At 35.3% G+C, this 22,651-nt stretch overlaps 2 protein-coding genes and 1 non-coding gene across 3 annotated transcripts; all 3 read right to left on the bottom strand.

The window, feature by feature from the left end:
- Positions 1-579: 579 nt before the first annotated feature.
- Positions 580-2,500, bottom strand: LOC116211234 (cytochrome P450 86B1-like). The gene has a single exon (XM_031545520.1). It carries the CDS (start codon positions 2,411-2,413, stop codon positions 833-835), a length of 1,581 nt encoding a protein of 526 aa, XP_031401380.1. The 5' UTR covers positions 2,414-2,500; the 3' UTR covers positions 580-832.
- A 7,690-nt stretch (positions 2,501-10,190) lies between these two features.
- On the bottom strand, positions 10,191-10,262 carry TRNAT-UGU. Its single transcript has one exon. It is a non-coding gene; the product is annotated as a tRNA-Thr (tRNA).
- A 6,958-nt stretch (positions 10,263-17,220) lies between these two features.
- Positions 17,221-18,825, bottom strand: LOC116209951 (protein JINGUBANG). Its single transcript, XM_031543711.1, has one exon. It carries the CDS (start codon positions 18,732-18,734, stop codon positions 17,424-17,426), a length of 1,311 nt encoding a protein of 436 aa, XP_031399571.1. The 5' UTR covers positions 18,735-18,825; the 3' UTR covers positions 17,221-17,423.
- Between the last annotated feature and the right edge of the window lie 3,826 nt (positions 18,826-22,651).

Below are 22,651 nucleotides of genomic sequence, written 5' to 3' on the forward strand. Positions count from 1 at the left end.
TTATCTCCAATTAATTTTTTCCTCTACATGGGTAAATTTCTAGTTTAAATATGATGATATAATTTAAAGTTAAAAAAAAAGGAAATAGTTGAATGGTAATATTGTCCATTTAATATTATTCTCCTTTTCTCTATGTGTTAACCCTGTCCTCTTTATTTTTTGCTCTCCCTTAATCTCTTAATTCCACATGTTCTATCACATTATTATTTTATTTTTTTTCAAATTCTATCTTCAATTTTTTTTTTAATGTTTCTTATCCTCAATTTTTTTTCTTCCTCTTTCGAATCAATTCATCCATGAGGGTATTGGAAAGAAAAATCATTGAAAATGAAATGCGGTATTCACGGATTAGGCCGTCTATGCATGGGTGAGTTTCTAATATCCTACTTAGTTTCAAGAAATTTGGCGAAATAATTTTTTTTTCCCTTTTCCAGCTAATATTATTGTGGAACACGGGCTAAATATCATAACCAGTTATTGGTTTTGTTGCCTAACAAACCAATCCCACATTATAAAAATATAATTTACAAGGTCAGAAATATTTATTTTTACATAATATGATCGTTGGGTTCCCAAAGATGATCCAACAGTTCATGCATCATTTACAAACTAGATATGCGTGCTTCGTTCCAATAGGGGACAATTAGAATGAACACACAACCAAATTTGAACCAGGAAAAATTAAAAACGACTTACTTGAATACGAAATTTACGCACGAACGAATTGCATCATAGGCAACCTGTCCGGTAAGCATTATATGTTGCAACAAGAAGTTACATCGAGAAATTGCCGGTGATGAACTTGATAGTAAACATGTCGAGGTCTACAATGTCACAGGTTCGATCTGGGCTGCACGGTCACGGGCAGCCCGTACTTCATGTAGAGTGTGGTGGTCATCTTTGGGATTGCACAGGAGCCCTTGGCCACCCTGATGGAGTACCTTAGGAGCACCGAGGCCGCCACCATCTTCATTTGCATGTACGCGAACTTCTTCCCGATGCACAGCCTCGGCCCCGCGTTGAACACCGCGTACTTGAACGGGCTCTCGCCCACAAACTCCCCATCTCTCATCCACCTCTCCGGCTTGAACTCCAAGCAGTCCTTCCCCCATAGGTTCTCCATCCTCGCCATTGAGAAGATGCAATACAGAACCCGGGCGCCCTTCTTCACGACTGCACCATCCGGAAGCACGTCGTCCTCCAACACCTCCTTTATCTCCATCGGAACGGCAGGGTACAGCCTCAGGGACTCGGACAATGCCGCTTGCAAGTAAACCATCTTGTTCAATTCTTGTGTCGTAAAGACCACTTCCTCCGACGATGATTTTTCTTTGTTTGCAGTCCCACGGAGGGATAGGATCTCCTGGAGCTCATGCAGGATCCTAGACTCGACATCTGGGTGTTCATAGACTAGCCAGAAGAACCACACCAGAGCGACAGAGCTCGTGTCCCGCCCTGCAAGTATGAAACTCACGCAGAAATCCATAAGGAACCTGTCGGAGAAGTTATCTGGCCGTTCCATGAGCCTGGACAGGAGGTCAGAGCGGTCGCGCAAGCTCCCGAGCTTGGTCCTTTCGGCCCGTCGGTCTTGGACTGTCTTGTGAGCAAATTCATGCACAACCTTAAGGGCTTTCTTGAGCCGCCCCTCGTACCCTAGCCCGAAGTATCTCATGGGCTTCCATACAAATGGAGGCAGCAGGAATCGAAATAGGGTCAACTCTGTGGCCATTTCGAAGGCGGTGGCAAAGGGGACGTCGGGCAGTTCCAGTGCGAGGCAGCCTGGGTCCACTCCAAAAGCTGCCGTACAAATATTATCGAACGTGAACCGCAGCAACAAATCCTGAAAATCGATCTGGTCCCCCGTGCCCGCAAGCTTCTCTAGGAGCTTCAATAGCTTCTGGTGTACTAGCTCCTGCATTGTCCGGTACGAGTGGTCCACGAACCGGGCCGAGTGCATCTCGGAGGTGGCGAGCCTCCTCTGCTCCCTCCATGGGACCTCATCCACGTTAAATATCCCACCCCCAAGCAGGTCCCGAAACCGGTCCCTGTAGTACTGGCCCTTGGGGAAGTTGTGGAACCTAGTCTTGAGCATGTACTCGATGTTGACGGAATTGCAGGTTACAATTCCATAAGCGCCACCGAACCACATCCCTCTATACGGGAACGTGCCGCCAGACCCGATCAGGGCCTGAGTGGACCAGTCGTAGATCTTCTCCGGTTTAGAAGGCACCGAAGGCAGTATCCCGAAGACAGGCCACACCATGGGCCGCCGGCCCTTGCTCATGAACTTCTCGACCGCGCAGCTGAACACGAATAAGCCCAACAAGGCCAGGATCACGTCCAGCAACGATATGTAGCCATACATTTTGGTCACCCAATCTAATACCCTGGAGAAATCGAATAGCGACCTCATCTGTCGACTCTCTTAATTTCTTTCTGGCCTCGAGGTTGGGTTTGTAATTATTTATATGATCGACCGAGACAGTACTGATGAAGAAGGTCAGGGACTTGCACCAGATATACAGAGTGTGATGGGGTCTATCGATATTTATTAGGATCAAATTGGTGATCCGAGAAGGGGTTGAAGAGAAGTAATTGTGGATGACAAGTGTTAGGTGATATCAACTTCTCTGAGAACCAAAAATAATTACAGTTTATTAATATGATCAACATATAATATTTACATAATATATGTATGTAGTATGTTAACACTGCTTTGAGATAAATTTCTCGTTTTTCTCCTATATCCTCAATCGTTAATTATACGGCCACAAATTAAAATGCAAGGGGACATGATTCCGTTTGTAGATCAAATTGAGGTGACATGCACCTCGTATGATGAAGACATTGGTTATCCACAAGCAAAGTTCTCTTCTACGTACATCTGTGTTTGTAGTTAACAATAATTTAATTTAGAGAAAACAATGAACGCCGGGGAAAAAAAAAGCTTTTGTTTGATCCGTTTCATAATTCGACAAGAACATGGGACCGTGTGATCCACTTCTTGTTCGTTCATTGTCCAGAAGATATTAAATCTACAAATTGGATTTACGTCCTCGGCCGCTCGTGAAATTAGAATGAGATGGAAAAAAGGAAATCAAGATCTTATATATCGTTAAAATAATGAAACCTCTTAATTTCGAGTCAAGAATATCGTTACTGTGCTGAACTCTCTTTACTCAATTAGTCCACGAGATTAGTCTTGCAGTTGGGCAAATTAATGAATTTGATGATGTGATTAGGTTTCGAACAAACCCAGTTGTCCCCGCCCGTTGGCAATTAATGACACCGATATATATTTTACATTGGGTTGAGCGAAATGTCTCTCTTACGGTCAGACTTCTTGCTACTTACAAGAACTTCTTACTTTCCCAATTACCAATAAGAAAAAACAGATTTGAAGATTTGCAGAATAAAGCCATAGTCAATTCCAATTCTAGCAAAATGTGTCAGCCAATGCTGATGTTGGCGGATATACTGATGATGATGGTTAGACTTTAGAAACGAAATGAGAGTTAATCACATTGCTTAATTTGGAAATACGTAGACACTAGACATTAGGGTTTCGCTTCAGTTGATAGAGATCGGTTACGTGCACTGTTTCCCCCGTGCTACAATTAGAGTGCCCAAGAATCATTATTGCGATATTACCTGACTGCATCACGACTATTTTTTAATGTAGTGCTAATTAGTAGCTATTTTCGAGTCATATGAGTGACACACGAGGACCTTTCGCGAATCGGTTGGGTCGCATGAAATGCCAGCCATGTCATCCAGTGGAGACCAAGCTGAGGACGATTCGCATGCACGCCATGGTCCTGTCGTCTAAGGGACGTTGCTATAATGGCTGCTCATTCACTATTACTATAAATGAGAATAGGAAAAATTCATTAGGAAAAAAAATTAAAAAAAATAAAAAAACAATGCATTTAATTCCAAATCGATCCATGCATGATTAATGCAATGGATCCCCTCGCTGAGTAATTTGTGGACTCCACGCCGTCCGCAACTTGCAATAATTTCTACTGCCGAAAAAAAAAATTGCAATTTCTGGCCAGCATGCATTTCTTCTTTTTCAGCAAATGAGTCTCATGAGCTTAAAAGGAAGCGGGAGAAGGAGAATTAATCCTTTGTTTAGGTTTCACTTAGGTAAGAAGAAAAAAGTAAATGGAGTGAATTAATTTTGTTCATTATTTAGGATCAGAATGATAAAGGAAAGGAAGAGAAAAAAATATAAAAAACTACACATATAGTCATCTACCTTTACTTACTTTTCTATTTTCATCATTTTCTATTTTCATTTCTATTTTCGTCCTATACCATTCATTGCTTATCTCTTTTCATCCTTCCGTTAACGATTCCGTTAAAAATGCAGAGTTGGATCCTTGTGGATGCAACATAAATGACACATCAACAAATTTTTATTTATTGAAAATAAAAATCCTAAAAGGTTAAAAATTAAAGACAAAAAATAGAGAGACTTGAAGAACGAAGAAGAACATGGACAACATCACAATGTTACTTCTTTCTCTTCCTCCCGGAACCAAGCAAAGTAACAAACGAATCCAACTTTACTACTTTCGCCTTGGCTCTCCATTGTTTATCATCTAAGATCTAACACAGAATGATCGAAAATTTACAAAATTCATATTGAAAAAATGCCAAAATTGATAAATAATAAGGGAGAAGTTATTACATAAAAGTGAACGAGGTGAATATGATAAAGACTGAATAGAGGGTGTAGATTTGAATTTTACAATTGGACAAATCTTCTTGGAATTGATTCACCTATGGAATGAATATGCTTTAAAAGCCAATATGCTTCAATGAAATGACACTAAGCAATGAAATGAGAATATTGAAGCGAAATTGGAGATTTGCATGATTAAATTAGGTTTTTGTTAATTTGATAAGTGTGTGAATTGATTTTAATGAGACTTTTCTTTGATTTGGGAAATTAATTTGCTTAAACTCAGTGACAAAGAGGAAGAGTTGTTGTTCATAATATTCTTTTTTTCTTTATTCATCAATCTTTGTGTATCGATTTCTTTTCTTTTCGAACTTTCATTTTTTTATTTGATAACCTTTTCTTATATTTTAGAATTAACATAAATTCTTTACAGAGATGAAATATCATGAGTTAAGCTGCTAGTTTTTCCAGGATCACACCTCGTCTATCTACCAAAAAAAAAGAAAAAAAGAAGCTATATTTGAACCAGTTTCACTCTAACACTACCAATTGCTCGATCTGGTTAAAGTGGAGCAAATCAAAGTATCTGATGTGTCAGTGATGGAGAACACAAGGGAAGCCAACTCAACAAAGTTAATGGAGAAGTTAACATAATGATGATTATAGAAAAGTAATGTAAGATATAGGACGAAAATAGAAAAGAAAATAGGAAAAAGACGAAAGTGAAAAAGTCAGTAAAAATATAAGATTAAATGTGTAATTTTTAAAAAAAGTTATTTACCCCAATCAATTGTATATTAATTATGTATTTTTTTTTTATAATTTAGTCTTTAATATTAAATGGGACATTAATCATCAAGTTTACAACATTTCAATTGATCATTTTTCCTCTAAATTCCCCTAGTTTGAGGGTCAATTAAAATTTGAAGAGTCTATACGGCAGATGAATCCATTCATTCTCTCCCTTCCTTAATATTTTTCAATTACAAAGGAGACACATGAGTCAGTTTAAAGAATTGGAGTTCTAAATAAGGAGGTATAGATATTTCCACCGACGAGAATCGAACATTAAACCTCTTAATGATTTCCAAGCGAAAACGTGTGTTGTAGCACTGCCCCATTTTCTTCCCTTAAATTTTATAATGTCAAATAAGAGATTCGGAACCCCCTTCTTCCCCCTTCCTTTCCCATTTCTATCTAATCCTAACAAACCAAGAGTAACGAGAATCATATTGATGAAAATTGAATTAATAATCTCTTTTTTCGATATGTATTCTAATATCGAGAAACTCAACAAGGCCTGACTAATCCGGTTTGAGTCAGGTTAGTTAACTAAGGGATTAATCTTTCACGATCAAGGATTTTTTTTCATTCACAATACTCGAATCTAAAACCTTACTTAAAGGGAACAAGCATCAAACTGCTTGGACTTACTAAGGCGGTGCCATTGTATCAACTCCATTTCCCTATTATAGGCTAATTTTGTAAATATGGCATGTTAATAATTCAGTCTCAATAAATGAATGGAGAATATCTCGTAATCTCACCAATAAAGGGAAAAATGCATATATACATGCATGAAGACTTATAAATGCACTTTTTTAACCATTATGCAAAAGAATAAACACATTAAACCAACCTGAATTGGTTCAAGAAGTTTGACGCTTGTTCCGCTTAAGCAAGGTTTTGAGTTCGAGTTGTTGTGAATGTAGAAAATCCATGTTATGAGAGTTTTACCCTTAGTAGGTTTACCCGGCTCAATTGGATTAGTCGGGGCTCAATTGAGATTCCGAATATCAGGGTTCACATCGAAAAATAAACACATTAAATTTTCAAATACTCACGGAGTCACTTGGATACACACTTATAAGTTCAATATTATCAATATCCATAATGAGATGGTCAAATTATTGTATGCCAATACGGAAAAGTCGTATATTCTAATTAGAAATTGTCCCAAAAGGTTCATAATTCGTCATATTCATGATTATGCGGAAGATTTTCTACAGTGTTACACACACATGGATTCACTCGATGTCCCATGAGATGCACTATGACTGGATGAACATCGGCATTCTATGGTGCATGGTAGCTATGTCAATTTAACACTGCGTGATGAACGGCCCAACAATGAGTAGTTAATGGAGATATTCTCTGTGCGACTTTACGAAAATAAATTAATATTGATGAAATAGGCGAACCAAATGCAGTTAGAAGTATAAAACTAAAGAATTTTGCCAAAAAAGGATTTAGTTGTTGGAACTTGGAAGGTCAATCTACATTTATATATATATATAATGCATGCATTGATTATCTTGGGACATTGGTAGTTCAAAAGTAATTAATAAGTTTATGAAATATAAAATTGAAAAATATACAAATTCGTGAAGGAAAAGAAAAACATGGTACAACTAATATATAAAATTTGTATTATTTCTTCAAAAGTGGTACAAAAAGTCTTACTAAAGGGAATTAAACCAAGAAATATCTCTTCATTTCAAAATTTCTAATCTCGATTACAAGAGAGACACATAGACTTAATACTATGAATCTTCATTTCAAGTTAAGAGATGAGTATCATTTCACAAAGTTAGTTTCTAATAGTTAGGGAAATATTGAGGAAAAATATTATAAATATGTAGAAAAATCTTTCACTAAATTACGAAAAATATCAACTTTTTTGTAAATTAAAAAAATAACATATAAATTTTCTTAAAGTGCCAAGGCAATGTTGTAAGCCTCCCAATCCATCACTGATTTTATCAATCAAGAGATCGATAGGATTTAAAGCCCATATTTTATTAGTTGGAAAAAACATTATTACTTGGTCAAGTTTGCAAGTCAGTCAATTAATTGGCAAGAACAAATGTTACATATTAAGAAGAAAAGATTGCATTATAAAAAAACAATCCCCAAAAAAATATTAAAAAACATATATTTTTTAAAAATGAAAACTAAAAAATGTATAACATGGATAACTTTTTTTTCCTAAAAAAATGACAAATATAGACCTAGCTATGCTGACGAATCCGTTGGAAGTTGAAAAAAGATCCATTCCCCATGAGGAATCATTGGTAACTGCGTAAACGAACTGCTCCTGTGAGTATGCGAAAATTTTAATAGATTATATCTTATACTAACAGTGTATGAAAAAAAAATCAATAAAAATTTTTAATGAAAAATAATTATGACAATTATTCAAATTATTAGCATAAATTCATTTATTTCATACAATTTAATTGGTACTTCCTTATGTTACGTAACGGGGTAGGATCACCCAATAACTTTTTTTATGAGATTAGAAATAGAAAAGGGTAGTGGCAATTGATCTATTTTGCCTTTCTACATTCATTAATTCAGATTTTATCTGTTTCTTCAACTTGCACTATATATATGTGTGTATGTATATCATAGTAATTATCAGAATATTTGTGGGGCATCAAATTTCGACATAAAATTTAACCTGCCAGAAGAGGAGGACATACATGAAAGAGAACCATGCAATATTTGCAAAAGTAAAGGGTAGGAACAATAAGCAATGCATAGTTCCTCCTTCGTAAAATAAATTCCTCGACATGCACGTGTGTCCGATCGTTATTATCTTGGTCTACATATATCGTCTGCCTAGATACTGCTCTCTTTTTCCATTCGACAATGGTATCGTCTCGTCTCATCATTAAGACCCAATATAGCAAGAGATACATATTAACCCCAAAATTATAAATAAAAAATGAAAACCATTATAAAAATATTTCTGATCCGAGAGGAGAAAAGACAACATGATGCCCGATATTGAACAAAAGCAGAAATCGGTAGATATGGCAGAAAATCGTACATTAAATCAAATATAGAGTGGAAAAGAACGATGACTGTCATCATTGGTATTGAATATATGGAAGCCATACAACTAATGGAGCAGGGGCGAGCAGGAAACGTTGTCATCAGCCTTTTCCCTAAAATTAGTCTTCGTTTGCACATGAATAGTAAATTTTTAATCCATAAAAAATTGGTAAAATTCATTTCTTAACAGCGCAATTTATCAAACATTCCATTTCTCACGATTAGATGAAAATCTTCCTAATGTTTGGTTTACTGGAGAGGACCACGATTCTAATACATTGACACAGAAATCATAACCTCTTGGTTACCGAGCGAAAATGTACATTATTGTACCACACTCTCTTTGATAATTCGAAACATATTTGTTCATAACAAATTGCATCTCTATATTCAATAGAAAGGGCATATATGGAAGGAAAATATGGGACTAATTTTTTTCCTAAATTTTCTAATTTGTAATAATATATATGAGAATTATTATATATATATATAAAGAAGATTTCATCTCTTTCATTGTACTAAATTTTCATCTTTAATATAGAAAATAACAACATGTCTTGTATTTTAGGAATATATATATATACATAAAAAAAAAACCATCTCTTTAACTTCCATTATTGTATCCTCGTTATTATGAGATTGCATGCCAAGAAATCTTTGCATTCGACGACGTGTCATTATCATCCTAAAAATAAGTCCTACTCTGTACACCCATTCAATAAATGATGTGGACAAAAAACTAGGAAAAGTAATTATTCGAACTTCGAATATGAGAATTTTGAATAGAGTGGGACTATTTCTTCGTTCCAATTTTAAGTGATTAAACGAGAACACCCTCGAATTATTATCTTTTATCTTTCCCTCCTACCAGGCTACCACTATCCATTTCATTTTCCCACCCTCCCCCAAAATTGGTGTCCCTGGCCCTCTCAATACGTACAAAATTATATTTCCTGCCACATATATACATAAATACTTTTTTAAAAAGATATCCATGGAGTTCGCTTTACCAGATTTTTCTAGAGAAAAAATGGAATATTGTTTTTGAAACGATAAAAACTATGCAAATGATTAATACCTTTTACTTTCTTCAACTATCAGTGGCTGCTAATGACTCAAGCAAGATTGTTAGTCCTTAAGCTTCAAGGAAATGATCCAATATCAGTGGTTGTTAATGATTTTTCTTTTTTCCTAAAATATTTTCGACCGCGTTCTGTAAAAACAAGTCATATCCCATGGGAAGAAATATTTTGGAACCGATTGGATATGCGATAAGGACAGGGATATGGATTTCCAGAGCTAATGAATGGAAGCTGGGCTCTGCTGGCCCATTACCTGGGGGAACGTCGTAGCATAAAAAAGCCCAGGGGCAGCCTTTAAGAAGCCTATTGGTTCTTATTGATCATGGATGATGGTTCAAAGGAATTACAAAACTTCAATAATGCAACCGTAACTAGCAACCAACCCGTGATATGCGCTCTTCGCATCGAGAAGGCTAGAAGTTCCATCTAAGGCTGCCGAAAGTTTGAGACATCGAAAGGGTTGGAAGTTCCATCTAAGGCTCTACAAAACTCGAGAATGACGGTCATCTTGGAGGGTTGACATAGAGAGAGACCCAAAAAAAAAAAAGATAAAAAGATAATGACAGAGAGGCATAAGATGCCCCCACGCAGGATCGAACTACGGACCTTCAGTTTACAAGACTGACGCTCTACCACTGAGCTATAGGGGCTTCTGACAGAATCTGGATATCTGTGATTTCTCTAATCGAATAATCAACATATATTTAAGTCCAAAGGCCCATTGATCGGCAGCTTAATTAACAACCGATACTATATATATATATATATATATGTGTATGTATGTATGCACATATCATGTAACACATACAACAGACAGACTCATACATAAACCTGCTTAGTGCCGGAATGATGAGCCCATACTCAAATTAGATCCTAGTGTAGCCACATATGACTTGAACTGGACATTTCCACATCGATGTATGGTTACATTCATGGAAGTTTGCTACTCCAACCCCTTTTGCTTAAAAAAAATTAAAAAAAACAAAAACAAAGAAAGAGACGCACACATAAAGAAACTCGGTGATCAGTCTCAAATGAATTTGTATGTTAGATATTGATTTGGTGGTCGAGACAGAAAGCCTCTCTATATGTTGCTTCCAAGTTTAAAGAAGTAATATTTACGTTTCTAATGAAAAATATCACTTGGACTATCGACTACATGAAGTATATGTATGGATTTCCGGTATGCATTATGATATCCAAAAGCACAACGAGCTCCAATTAATTCAGTTCGAGTGGAATTGACTTACTAAGAGGTCAGTAAAACTTTTCAAATATGAATTTCTCCATTTATAAGACTCGGATCCGAAGGAACACATATATCGAACTATTTGAACCAATTAGTATTGGTGAAGTATATATCTAGATTTATTATAGATATACAGCTCGATTGCCTCAGATAATCATATCTATGCATGGCTGCATATATATGGAGTGTGAAAGCATGAAATTTCGGCACAATTATATATATAAGCGAATTTGTTCACACCCGCTTATAAATATATATCCTGGTCAAATACTGAAATTAAAAGGTGGCTACAAGAATTGGTAGGTGAAGGTATTATCACATTTTCATGGCATATTTTTATCAAGTGGAGGAGTCAAATTTATTTAAATTAATCATGAGTCGGGTCATATCACACTAATAAGCAACGTCAAGAAACTCTTGAATTAAACTTGTGACTAATGATGAAAGCTGGAGTAGGAGCCAGCTAGGAGCTATGCAGGAAATCACTTAAAGAAATCATATGCACATTTCATCAACAAACAGTACAATCGAATTATTGATCGGTCGACTATGCAATTTACTTTACTATGACGACGGTCTATCTGAAGATTTTAAATAGTTATATTCTTCTAATAAAAATCTTAAGAGAGTGAAGTGGCCACTTCATCCGATCTCATGCACACGCTAAGTATAGTTGTACCAACTACACAAATTATAACAATCTCAATTAATATAAGTTTTCCCGGTACAAATGCTGTAATGTGTGCAAGCACGAGACAAGACCGCTGAGCCCCATGTTATCTATTTTTGTTTGGTGATGAGTCTATTTTCTGTCTCTCTTTTTTCCCCCTTAGGTCCTCCAAAAACTAATTATTATAGTAAGAACTATAATCAACCAAAAAACAAATTGTCATAAGACAACTAATTAAACTATGTTGTGATTTCACATGTATATATGACATAATTAAGTGAAGATCAGTACGTAGTATATATCATTGGAATAGTAATCGATCAATATATATCATTAGAATAGTGCTCGATCAGTTTGTCAAGATCTGCCGATCCATGCAACCCAAGCTTCGTCATCTCCATTATCCATTGCATACATATTTTGACCGTAAGATTTCCTGGAGAATCTACTGGATGGCAAATTCAAATGGGCAGCTAAATTAGGTTGGAAAAGGTTGATTCATTAGTTATGAGATTGCGTGATTAATTAGACATGTGACTTTAACTGTGATATGCATAAGTTTGATTTCCCCCGGAAGATACATGCATTCACTTTACAGACTACGTCGCTTGTCAAAACCATTCGTAATGAACAGGTTAAAATTAGGGTAAATTGTACTGGTGGTCCAAAATATTTTACAAATGTTTCATGATTGTCCAAAAAGTTTTTTTTGCTACATGATGGTACAAAATGTTTCAAAGTTGTTTCATAATGGTACAAACCGTCAACTCGAGCTTGACGCCGTCAAGCCGACGCTGACGTGGCTACTACGTGTCACCTCCTTGCTGACGTGGCCGAAAAATTTTAAATAATTCTAAAAATTTTAAAATTTTAAAAATTTTAAAAATAATTTTAAATTTTAAAAACTTTTAAAAATAATTTTAAACTTTCAATTTAAATTTTAAATTTTAAATTTAAAATAATTTTAATATTAAATTTAAAATAATTTTAATTTTAAATTTTAAATTTTAAATTTTTAAAAATTATTTTAAATTATTTTAAAAAATAAAAAAAATCATTTAAAAATAATTTTCAAAATTTTAAAATAATTTTTTTTTTTTTTTTCTAAATTTTTACTCTTTTTATATTTTTTATATTTTTTTAAAAAAAAATTTAAAATTTTTTAAAAAAATTTTAAAATTTTCAAAATTTTAAAATATTTTTTATTTTTTAAAAAATTTTTACTTTTTTTTGTATTTTTTTAATTATTTTTTTATATTTTTTTGGACTTTTTAAAATTTTATTTTGTCTTAAATGACGTGGCGCACTATGATTGGTTCCACGTAACAAAAGTGACACATAGGACGCGTCACGTCAGCAAAATGTTAATGGCGTCAGGACCAATTGACGGTTTGTACCATTATGAAACAACTTTGAAACATTTTGTACCATCATGTAGCGAAAAAAACTTTTTGACCATCATGAAATATTTGTAAAATATTTTGGACCACCGGTGCAATTTATCCTTAAAATTAACCAAAATTGATTTTCTTTTTTTTTTTGGTGTGAATCAAACTTGATTTATTACTAGCTCTTTGGTGATAATGTTCCATAGAGCTTTCGAAGAAAGAGAATATACATATATATATATATATATATATATATGTATGTATATGCGTGCGCGTGCATGGGGATATAAGTATATATTTATTTAATATGAATAAATTGCACCGGGGTTCAAAAAGTTTTATAAATATTTTAATATAGTATAAAAAAAAATTTTACTACTTGATAGTACAAAATGTTTCAAAGTTGTTTCAGTATAGTACAAACCGTCATTAACGCTGTCAAGCCGTCCTTTACAAAAATTTTGTACCATCATGTAACTTACGTAAAATATTTTTTACTATTAAGTTAAAACTTCAAAACATTTTGCACTATCATGTAACGTCCCACAAAAATCGGTTTTGCACAATCAGCATCGACTTGACGGCGTCAATGGCGAGATGACGGTTTGTACTATATTAAAACAACTTTGAAACATTTTATACCATCAAGTAACAAAAAAAATTTTGTACCATATTGAAACATTTGTAAAACTTTTTGAACCACTAGTGTAATTTACCCATTTAATATTTTGGTTCTAGTTTATGAATCGGAATTAATCTATAAAAAGTCCACCATATGTAATGTCCGAATATATAATAAAATATAATTGTTTATATTCAAGAAGATTAATCTTGTGCTCTTGCTAATCAGTGAGCAATTATGTTTCAACACATGCATATAATCCTGACTGTCCTGTACTAACTGTCAATCAGCAAATTGTGTCCTGAAAGAATCTGATTGTTTCTTTAATTTATAATTACACAATCTTGTCAAAGTACATCTAAGCCAATACTCGTGATTTTTTCAAATTATTTCATCCACACTAAGACATTAGATATTTATACCAATTAAATATTCATTTTTTTTTATATATCTTATGGTTGCTTGGAATTAGTCAATCTTATATTTTTTATGTAACAAATTACTCACGCTGATTGACATCTAGTCTTCCTGCTTGCTGGATAATTCATAAATCAGATAGACCTGGGAAAAAAAATTAGATTGAGAAAACAAAATATTCAGAAACACTTGGAGGAATATTACATGCAAATCAAACTGTAGTGACACATGCTAACTATACATTTTCGATATATAAATCCGAATTGGTTGATTTCCGTAAATAAACAAACCCCACGTTGATCAACTAGCATCTGTAACGCAATTGACATAATATTAGACTAGAGTTCTGTATATGAAAAAAGGAGTAAATATTTTTTGTATGAATGTGTGTCTGTGTGTGTATATCAATTGGGTGCGTGGTCATGTTCATGAAGAATAACCATGCGTGCATGTGTTGTAAGCGCATATATAGATTTTTAATATCACTTAAAATATTTTTACACAAAACTTCCTTTAGCTAGCCACAGCATCTTATGATTAATTAATCTTACATTTTTTATCATGTGTAATTCTTAATACATTAGTGACTTATAGAAGCCTCTCAACTTGCCAACTCGAAACCCCGATAATATATAGCCCACTATCCCTATCTTAATCTACACGGCTTGTGTGATCTTGATCAAACCACCATATCTAGAAACTGCCGGATGAAGTAATTTAAGATAGAAAAATCTGCTAAAAGGCGGTGTTTTTTAAGTAAATGAATTAATCTCTATTCAATTTTGATCAAAAAAGAAATCATCTTTGTAAATCATATACATGCATAAGGCACCATTTTGTTTTTAATGTAACAACATGTGTTTTTTTTTAAAATGTCTTTTTTTGCCTATGCATTTCACGATTAAATTTTGAAGGAAGAAACTTTTTTTTTAATGGATTAACAAGGAAAAAACATTTTATTTGGTGATCGACTAGGTGGTCCAGAAAGACAGACTGTTCTATTTCTGGAAATTTTGCTCCATATATACTAATTAATCTAGTCCTGCAATGCAGCTCCTTTCTTCCCTCTTTCTCGGTGGAATTTTGCTCCAACAACACACCAAAAGCGAGAACGCGGGAAGCAAAAGAATATAAATATAAAGATAAATATATATATATATATAGATTGATAGACATATTTTGCCATATATATATATATATATATCTTCCAAGTCATGTAATTAAAATGACATTCAACTTCAACTTGGACAAATCTATCAATTCATGCATGGTCGGTCTCGTCGAGGATCTCATCTCCTTCTACAAACGAAGCTTCGCTCCCGGAGGTATTTTATGTTGTACACGACATAATTTTCATAATCTGAAAATTTTTCTTCTATTTTCCGATGAAATACGGGGTTTTTTGCAAGAGGACATGCAGCTTGCAGAGTTCAAGAACAAGTTCAAATAATGCGAGTTATACAGCTAATTATATGCATAAAAATTTTACTAGTAGGTGTGTTTGGTAACAAAATCAAATTTTTCTTAATTTAACTTAACTTTACTTTTTACTTAATTTAATAACACATCGTTACTTTTTTTTATCTTTTCTTCAAATTTTCTTCATACTTTTTCTTATTTATTATTATAATAAATTGTTTAATATTAAATTCTCTGAACTATTCAACACATTTTCCGCAATTTAACAACACAATCATTACTTTTTATTTTTTTCTTCAAATTCTTTCACATACTTTCTTAACTACTTTTGTCATCATCTCCTCAAATCAAACTAAATCAATTAAAACAAACTTAATTTCATTACTAAACACTATTTAAATTATTAAAGTTTACTAAAGTTAATTGATTGTCTTCATCGATACTTAATTCCCCAGATCTCTTTAAATTCACAAATCGCCACTAATTATTTATGCATGTGCAGTCTGCCAGTGGATTTGACTGCACACGCATCGATCCCCACGTTATAACCTGCATTGTTTATATCTCACAATTCGTTGACTTGGTTTGGATTAATTGTGTGTGGAAACTGGAATATCAATTTGGACTGTTCTAGACACGATTTTAATTTTATTTACCTTTAGTTTATAATATTTAAATATGAATTGGACCTTGCAATGAGGCTTTTTTTTTTAATCACAAACGAGATTCCTGATTCCTATAAGAAGTAAAATTTTAAATAAAGGAATATAGGAGCCTTATTGACAAAAATTGAATTTGAAACATTTTAACTCCTAACGAGAGCATATGTCATTGAACTAGATCTTATTTCTCTTCAATGAGTCCGGTTATAGTTAAATACTCTTTTTGTTATCTTTTCTAATTTAAAAATAAATCATAAATCTGCAAGTAGATTTGCATCTCTAACTCCTTGTTAACATAAGCTCGCATATGCTGCCAATCGGCATTTATCTCGTTGTAATTTTCAAGATAAAGGGAAATTCAACTTTTGTTTTGTTTTTGTTTTGGTTTGGCAAACGACAATACATAAGATTAGAATATTCCAAATTGCTAAAAGAAAGGCCCATGACGATATTTAAGAACTAGTTCTCGAGACGGACTCGGAGTTGACGTTTTTGTAATCAATATATTATATAATATATATAAAAGCTAAGCAAAGATGTTGTGAAGTCGTAAATGGAGAATTCTCAGCTCCTCACTCAAATAATTTTTTAATTTTGTTATATGAATTATAGCTCATTTTTGTTTTGATTTGATTCGACTGTCCAATTTATTTGAATAGAGAAAACAAGGCTTTTTCTTGCTATATGAAAAATTTTAAGGTTAATTTAATCAATAACATGAAAGTTTTTTTTGGGTGAATTATAGGGCAGACCCAATTATATTACATTTAAAATCATATGCTCTTGTGTGTTTGCATATATTCTATCGATGAAAAAAATGTATGAATATAATGGATTTATTATCTCAATGGATACTACGAACAAAGACTCGATAAAGCTATTTGTTCGATAATGTCGTTTGAATCAATAAGTTGAAGTCTTAAAAATTTAAAATAACAAGCGTGAATAGTAAATGATATGAATCTTTGTTTTTCTTTTTCTCATGAGTTTATATTTCTACTCTTTTTTTTTTCAGTATCGAGGACAGTTAAATTTGCGGCATCGCATTTAAGCCGACTCTTGTTTAGCTACACATCAATACTTACATTATAAGAAACCAAAATATGTAAAACGAAATATAAGGTATAAAAATATATATTTATATTTATGTATTCATCGCCAATATTTGTCAATATTGTATAAATTATAAATATATTCGCACTCACTCTATTAAATTACCACTAGACTGCAAGTATCAATAAATTTTAATTAAATACATATAAATAAATAAACAAAAAGAAAAAGGCAAAGGTGCCTAAAATCATCGTCATATAATCACCCAAATAAATTTATCCAACCATTTAATTTTCTCGTTTGTACTTTATAATTTGATGATTTCGATATTCTAAATACAATCCCACTTCGATGGGCTGCCGAGATTCGAACTTGAGACCTGCCACACCTTGATCTCTCCATCAAGGCTTCCACCGAACACATGAATGGGCCCTTTCCCATCGGAAACTGCCACTAGCGACTTCACCGGCTTCCGGTGACCCTCTAGAATGGCCAGGCAGCAGAACCTCCCATCAGCGCCCCGCCGCCAGATCCTGACCGTCCGATCAGCCGACCCGCTGAGCAGCAAATCAGAGACGTTGATGAGGCACAGGATGGCCTTATCGTGGCCCCTCAGGGCTCCAGTAACAACCATGTGATTGGCGCTGTCCTCTCTCTCCCAGACCAGTATGGACCGGTCGCACGAGCCGGAGAACAGAACCGAACCATCCGAGCTGAGGGCAAGGGCATTAACCGCTGACCTGTGCTTCTCCAGAGTTGCCACCAGCCCGTGCTGCTTCTCCCCTGGCGGCTTGGCCCACACCCGGATATTCCGGTCGGCCGATCCGGTGTAGACAGTCCCGTCACCGGCGACAGCAACTGCGTTGACGGCATCATGGTGCGCCCTGACAGACTCCACGCAGCGTAGGTTCGGCCCACTCCATATCTTGAGGGACTTATCCCAGGAAATTGAGTAGACCAGGCCTTCATGGACCGCGAGGCCAGTTACTGCATCAGCGTGCTCGATCCACAGCAGCTTCTTATGGCGGCGCACGGTGATGTAGTTCTTAGGGAGGATGCAGCGGCGAACCCGGTCGTTGACGGTGGGAAGAGCGGTGACCAACCTGTGCTGCTTACTCTCCGTCAGTCGCCAGACTCGGATCTTTGAGTCCTGGTGGGCGGTGAATACCTTGCCGTTAGAGAAGCCGACCGACTTGACCGAGCCGGAGGAAGGGCCGCCAGCGTTGAACGACTCAAGGTGGGCGAGAGTGACTGCATCGTAGACATCGACGATGTGGGAGGAGGCGGCGTAGAGGAGATGACCGTCAGTGGCGAGGCAGGTAATCGGGTGGGGCCCGCGAAGGTGGAGGGAGGTGAGGGAGCAATGCGATACGGAGAGCTGGAGGGACTCGGGAGATAGGGTGAGGCTCTGGAGGGAAGGGACGGATGGCAGGGTCTGGAGGGACAGGCTGGACTGGATGCTGCTGCTGCTTGCGGTGGTGGTGGTCCCGGGCGAGGATGACATCGAGGTGGAGGTGCTGGCCGTATCGGAGGAGGTTCTTTGGTTGGAAGAGGATGGGGGAGTAAAGGGGACGGTGGAGTCGACAGCGGCAGTGCAGTCGGCGGACGAACAGGTGGCGGTGAGCCATGGCCGGAGCTTCATGCCGTCTGACTCTGTTTGGGTGGATAGAAGGTGGACTGCGAGAAAGAAGCTGGGCGGGACTTTGGGAGGGACGCAGAGGAAAGGATGTATAGCTGTTAAATAGAAGGACCCTTAATCAAGCGGCTTGATCGAGACGATTTGACACTCGTTCCGTTTAAGTAGGCACTCGGGTTGAAGTCCCTATGAATGTAAAAATTTACGTTTGGAGAGTTTTTACTCCTTAATAAAACGACCCGACTCGACTGAATTAGTTGGGCTCTAATTAAACTTTCAAATACTAAAGTTCCAAAAAAATAAAAGAATCGTTTGAAAGCAAGCGGGCGAGGGGGAAAAAAGAGAGAGGGAAAGGAGTTTCTTAATTGCAATTATCTAGGACCCAAGTGGGTGCAAATTACAAACTATTCTTGCCTTATAAGATACTATTAGGATCCAACCCGTGCAACACTACGGATGTCAGGAAAAATATTTTTGTCAATTTTTTAATTTACCACAGTAATTTATGTAATAATCAATATAAAGTATAAATGAAACTAATTATAAACTATTTATATGTAAATATTATAAACAATGGACTGATAGTAAATGATCTTAATTTTCTGTACAAGATTGTACTAGTTAATACTTTATACAGTATGAAAGCTAATATTGTCTCATAATTACAATTTTCAATAGTTCTAATTATAAAATCACCGCAATGCAATAAGTCTTGAGTTGCCGCTAACTTTTAATTTATGGAATTTATTTGCAACATAGGGTTCGAAAAATTCATTAAAAGTATCTCGCGGTCATGACCAAATCAATAATATAGTGAAAATTACTCTCAACCAATAGTCTGGTGTAATGCACTTAACCGAAACAATTAGGACATTTGTAATGTCAAAGATGAAAAGAAACAACTTAAATTGGTTATTCATTAGGTATTTTACCAACGTGAGTTGGTTTCGGTGATTCAACATTTATTATCCATAAGCAGGTCGCATGTTTAAGCCTTATAAATAGAGAAAATTCATGATTGAGAGAATTGGATCCCTTAGCGGGCCGATCTTGCTCGAACTTATATTAGTCGAACTCATTAGACTCAAAATACCAGGTGGTATACACCAAAAAAAAACCTATATTATATAGTTAATAAATAAAAAATAAAAATATAATTTTTAAAATTTTGAAAAAAAAAAGAGGACTCCCCAGTATTGCAATATGGGACCTCAAATCACTTCTTAGTTGACGATATGGGCAATTTTAATTTCTTATACTAGAATCACTACAATAATTTTCGGGATCTCCAGCAAAACAAATGTATATTCAATTGGAAAATATATAAATATCTAACGAATTTTCGTCAAAAAATTCATGAAAAAAATTTATGAAAAATTATTCTTGAAAATTAAAAATGATCTACTCAATTATACATTAATAGTCCTATTAAGTATTGAACTTGAAAATTCTTGATTATCAGATTAGAGCATATGCCGTTGTACTATAAAATCCTCTTTCGTTTGTTCAATATATATATATATATATATATTCCACGCCACATATTTTAAGCTATTGATTATATATATATATATATATTATATAGGTAAAGTAAAAAATTTCAAAAGTTAGTGGTCGAATGACCTTCGTTGATAATAACGTGTTTTGTAACTGAGGACATTGGAGGGGATAAATATGACACCTAAAGACGGGAGGAGAGGACGAATCAAGGGGTCGATTGGTCCGGAGTTAAACCAAACGGGGACGACAAGAGGAATCTTTCTGTTACCTTCGGCCACACTTCTCAAATCTTCCTCCAATCAACTTTTTACGATCTATAAACTTGGTGGGACAGTGGGAGCTTCCCAGAAAGGATTAATTACACTGGTAATCTAAAAATTTTATAAATATTTTAGGTTGATCCAAAATATTATTTTGTTAACTTATTGGTACATTAAGTTTCAAAACCGTTTTAATATAGTATATTCCGTCAATTCATGATTGACTCCGTTAGCAAAATGCTGATGTGATAAGAATATTATAATAAAAAATATTTTTAAAATTTTAATTAAAACTTCAAACTTTTTAAAATTTCAAAACGACCTAAATTTTTTGAATTTTTTCAATTTTATCCCAATTCCTCTCTCTCCTGCACTGTTCATCGTCTTCCTCCTCCCCCTCTACTGCTCATCGTCCCCAAACCCCCCCTCTCCTTCGACCCAGTGAGTTCTTCATCCCTCCAACGGCGACAAGCAGAGCAGAGGGACTCGATCTCTCTCTCTCTCTCTCTCCTCAAATTCTGCGACAGGCAGAACAGAGAGACCGCCGCAAGGCGGCCTGCGACGCCACAATGTCGAGCTCGAACCCGAGCACTGTTGATTGGTTGAAGCCGAGGAACGATGGGAAGGTCTCGAGCTTCTGCAGGGTCTGGTCTAGCTAGCAGTATCCCTCTTCCCAGCTTTGATCTACTCCCTGCCGCTGCCGTTGCTGCTGTTAGTTTTGGTTGAGGTTGTTCTGGGGGACCGAGTGAGGGACGAGGAACTCGTCGAGTCGAAGGAGAAAGGGGGTCCTAGGGACGATGAACAGTGAAGGGGGAGGAGGAAGACGATGAACAATGGAGGGGAGAGAGGGGTTTGGGAAAAATTGAAAATGTTCAAAAACTTAGGTCGTTTTGAAATTTTAAAAAGTTTGAAGTTTTAATTAAAATTGAAAAAATATTTTTTATTATAATATTCTTGCCATATCAGCATTTTGCTAACGACGTCAATCATGAATTGACAGAATGTATTACATTGAAACGGTTTTGAAACTTAATGTACCAACAAGTTATTGAAAAAATATTTTGAATCAACCTGAAACATTCATGAAATCTTTTGGACCACCGATGCAATTAATCCTTTAAGGAATAGTAATAAGCTTAGATGGTCTCATCTCCTTGCGATTTCGGATTTAGTCCAATAAACGTATGTAGCATGCGCGACAAAATTTTTCGATGATCATATCTCGTTATGCGATATGAGGAATAATTAATTAAAATGTAACAAATTCGTATATGGGATATTAATCACATGGATAATTATTATAAGTGTAATTAATTACAATAGCTCTATTATTTTTTTCTCGAATACGTCGGTTTGAAATGGATTCATCTAAGAATTTATATATACGGTTGGATCAATCGAAATTGAATTACGGCGAATCGATGATTTTTGGCTGCAATAATACAAGCTGGGGGGTAGATGGGTTGGCCTGCGGTATCGGAGGATAAGCAGATGCATTGATGATGATAGAGACATGGAACCGCGCTGGCGTCGGTTCTCTCTTCGGGTGTTGGGCCCAATTGCTTTTTGGGCTTTAATCTCCGGTGGGCCCACGGATGATACATTGGGATGGAGCTGTCTCTCTCTCACGGTGCTCGCTTTTTCCATTTTTTCTACTAATCTATTATTAGCAAGAAAAAGACTTGTAGTAGTAGTATTAGTGATAATAATAATAATAATAGAAATATTAATATCTCTATTAATAATAATAGAGATAATAATGTTAATAATTGTAGTATTCTTATATACTTCGATCAAACGATGAAGACCAGGCTTAGTTAATATTGCCCTAACTATGTTGCCCAACAACGAATTTCAGGACTAGTAAAGATGTCGAGCACAATTTATGTGAAGGCATGAGTGCCATAAGATCAAAAAAACTAATTGCATGTGTCCCTTGATGGAATAATCAATTGGAACAGAATGGAATAGCGATATTACATAATTCAATTCTGTGTTTGATCTTTTTCAAACCGTTAATTCCGATCACAACTTGCCCGCTGCATTTTTTCATGGATCCAGTAAAAATTGGGAGGGATTATCAGTCCAGTCTATAAATATATGATGAAATTGTCCTCTGTTGTGAAATGCTATGATAGAGACAAACATTGAAATGATATGATG

This window comes from Punica granatum, chromosome 6 (genome assembly GCF_007655135.1).
Source record: "Punica granatum isolate Tunisia-2019 chromosome 6, ASM765513v2, whole genome shotgun sequence".
Classification (NCBI taxonomy): domain Eukaryota; kingdom Viridiplantae; phylum Streptophyta; class Magnoliopsida; order Myrtales; family Lythraceae; genus Punica; species Punica granatum.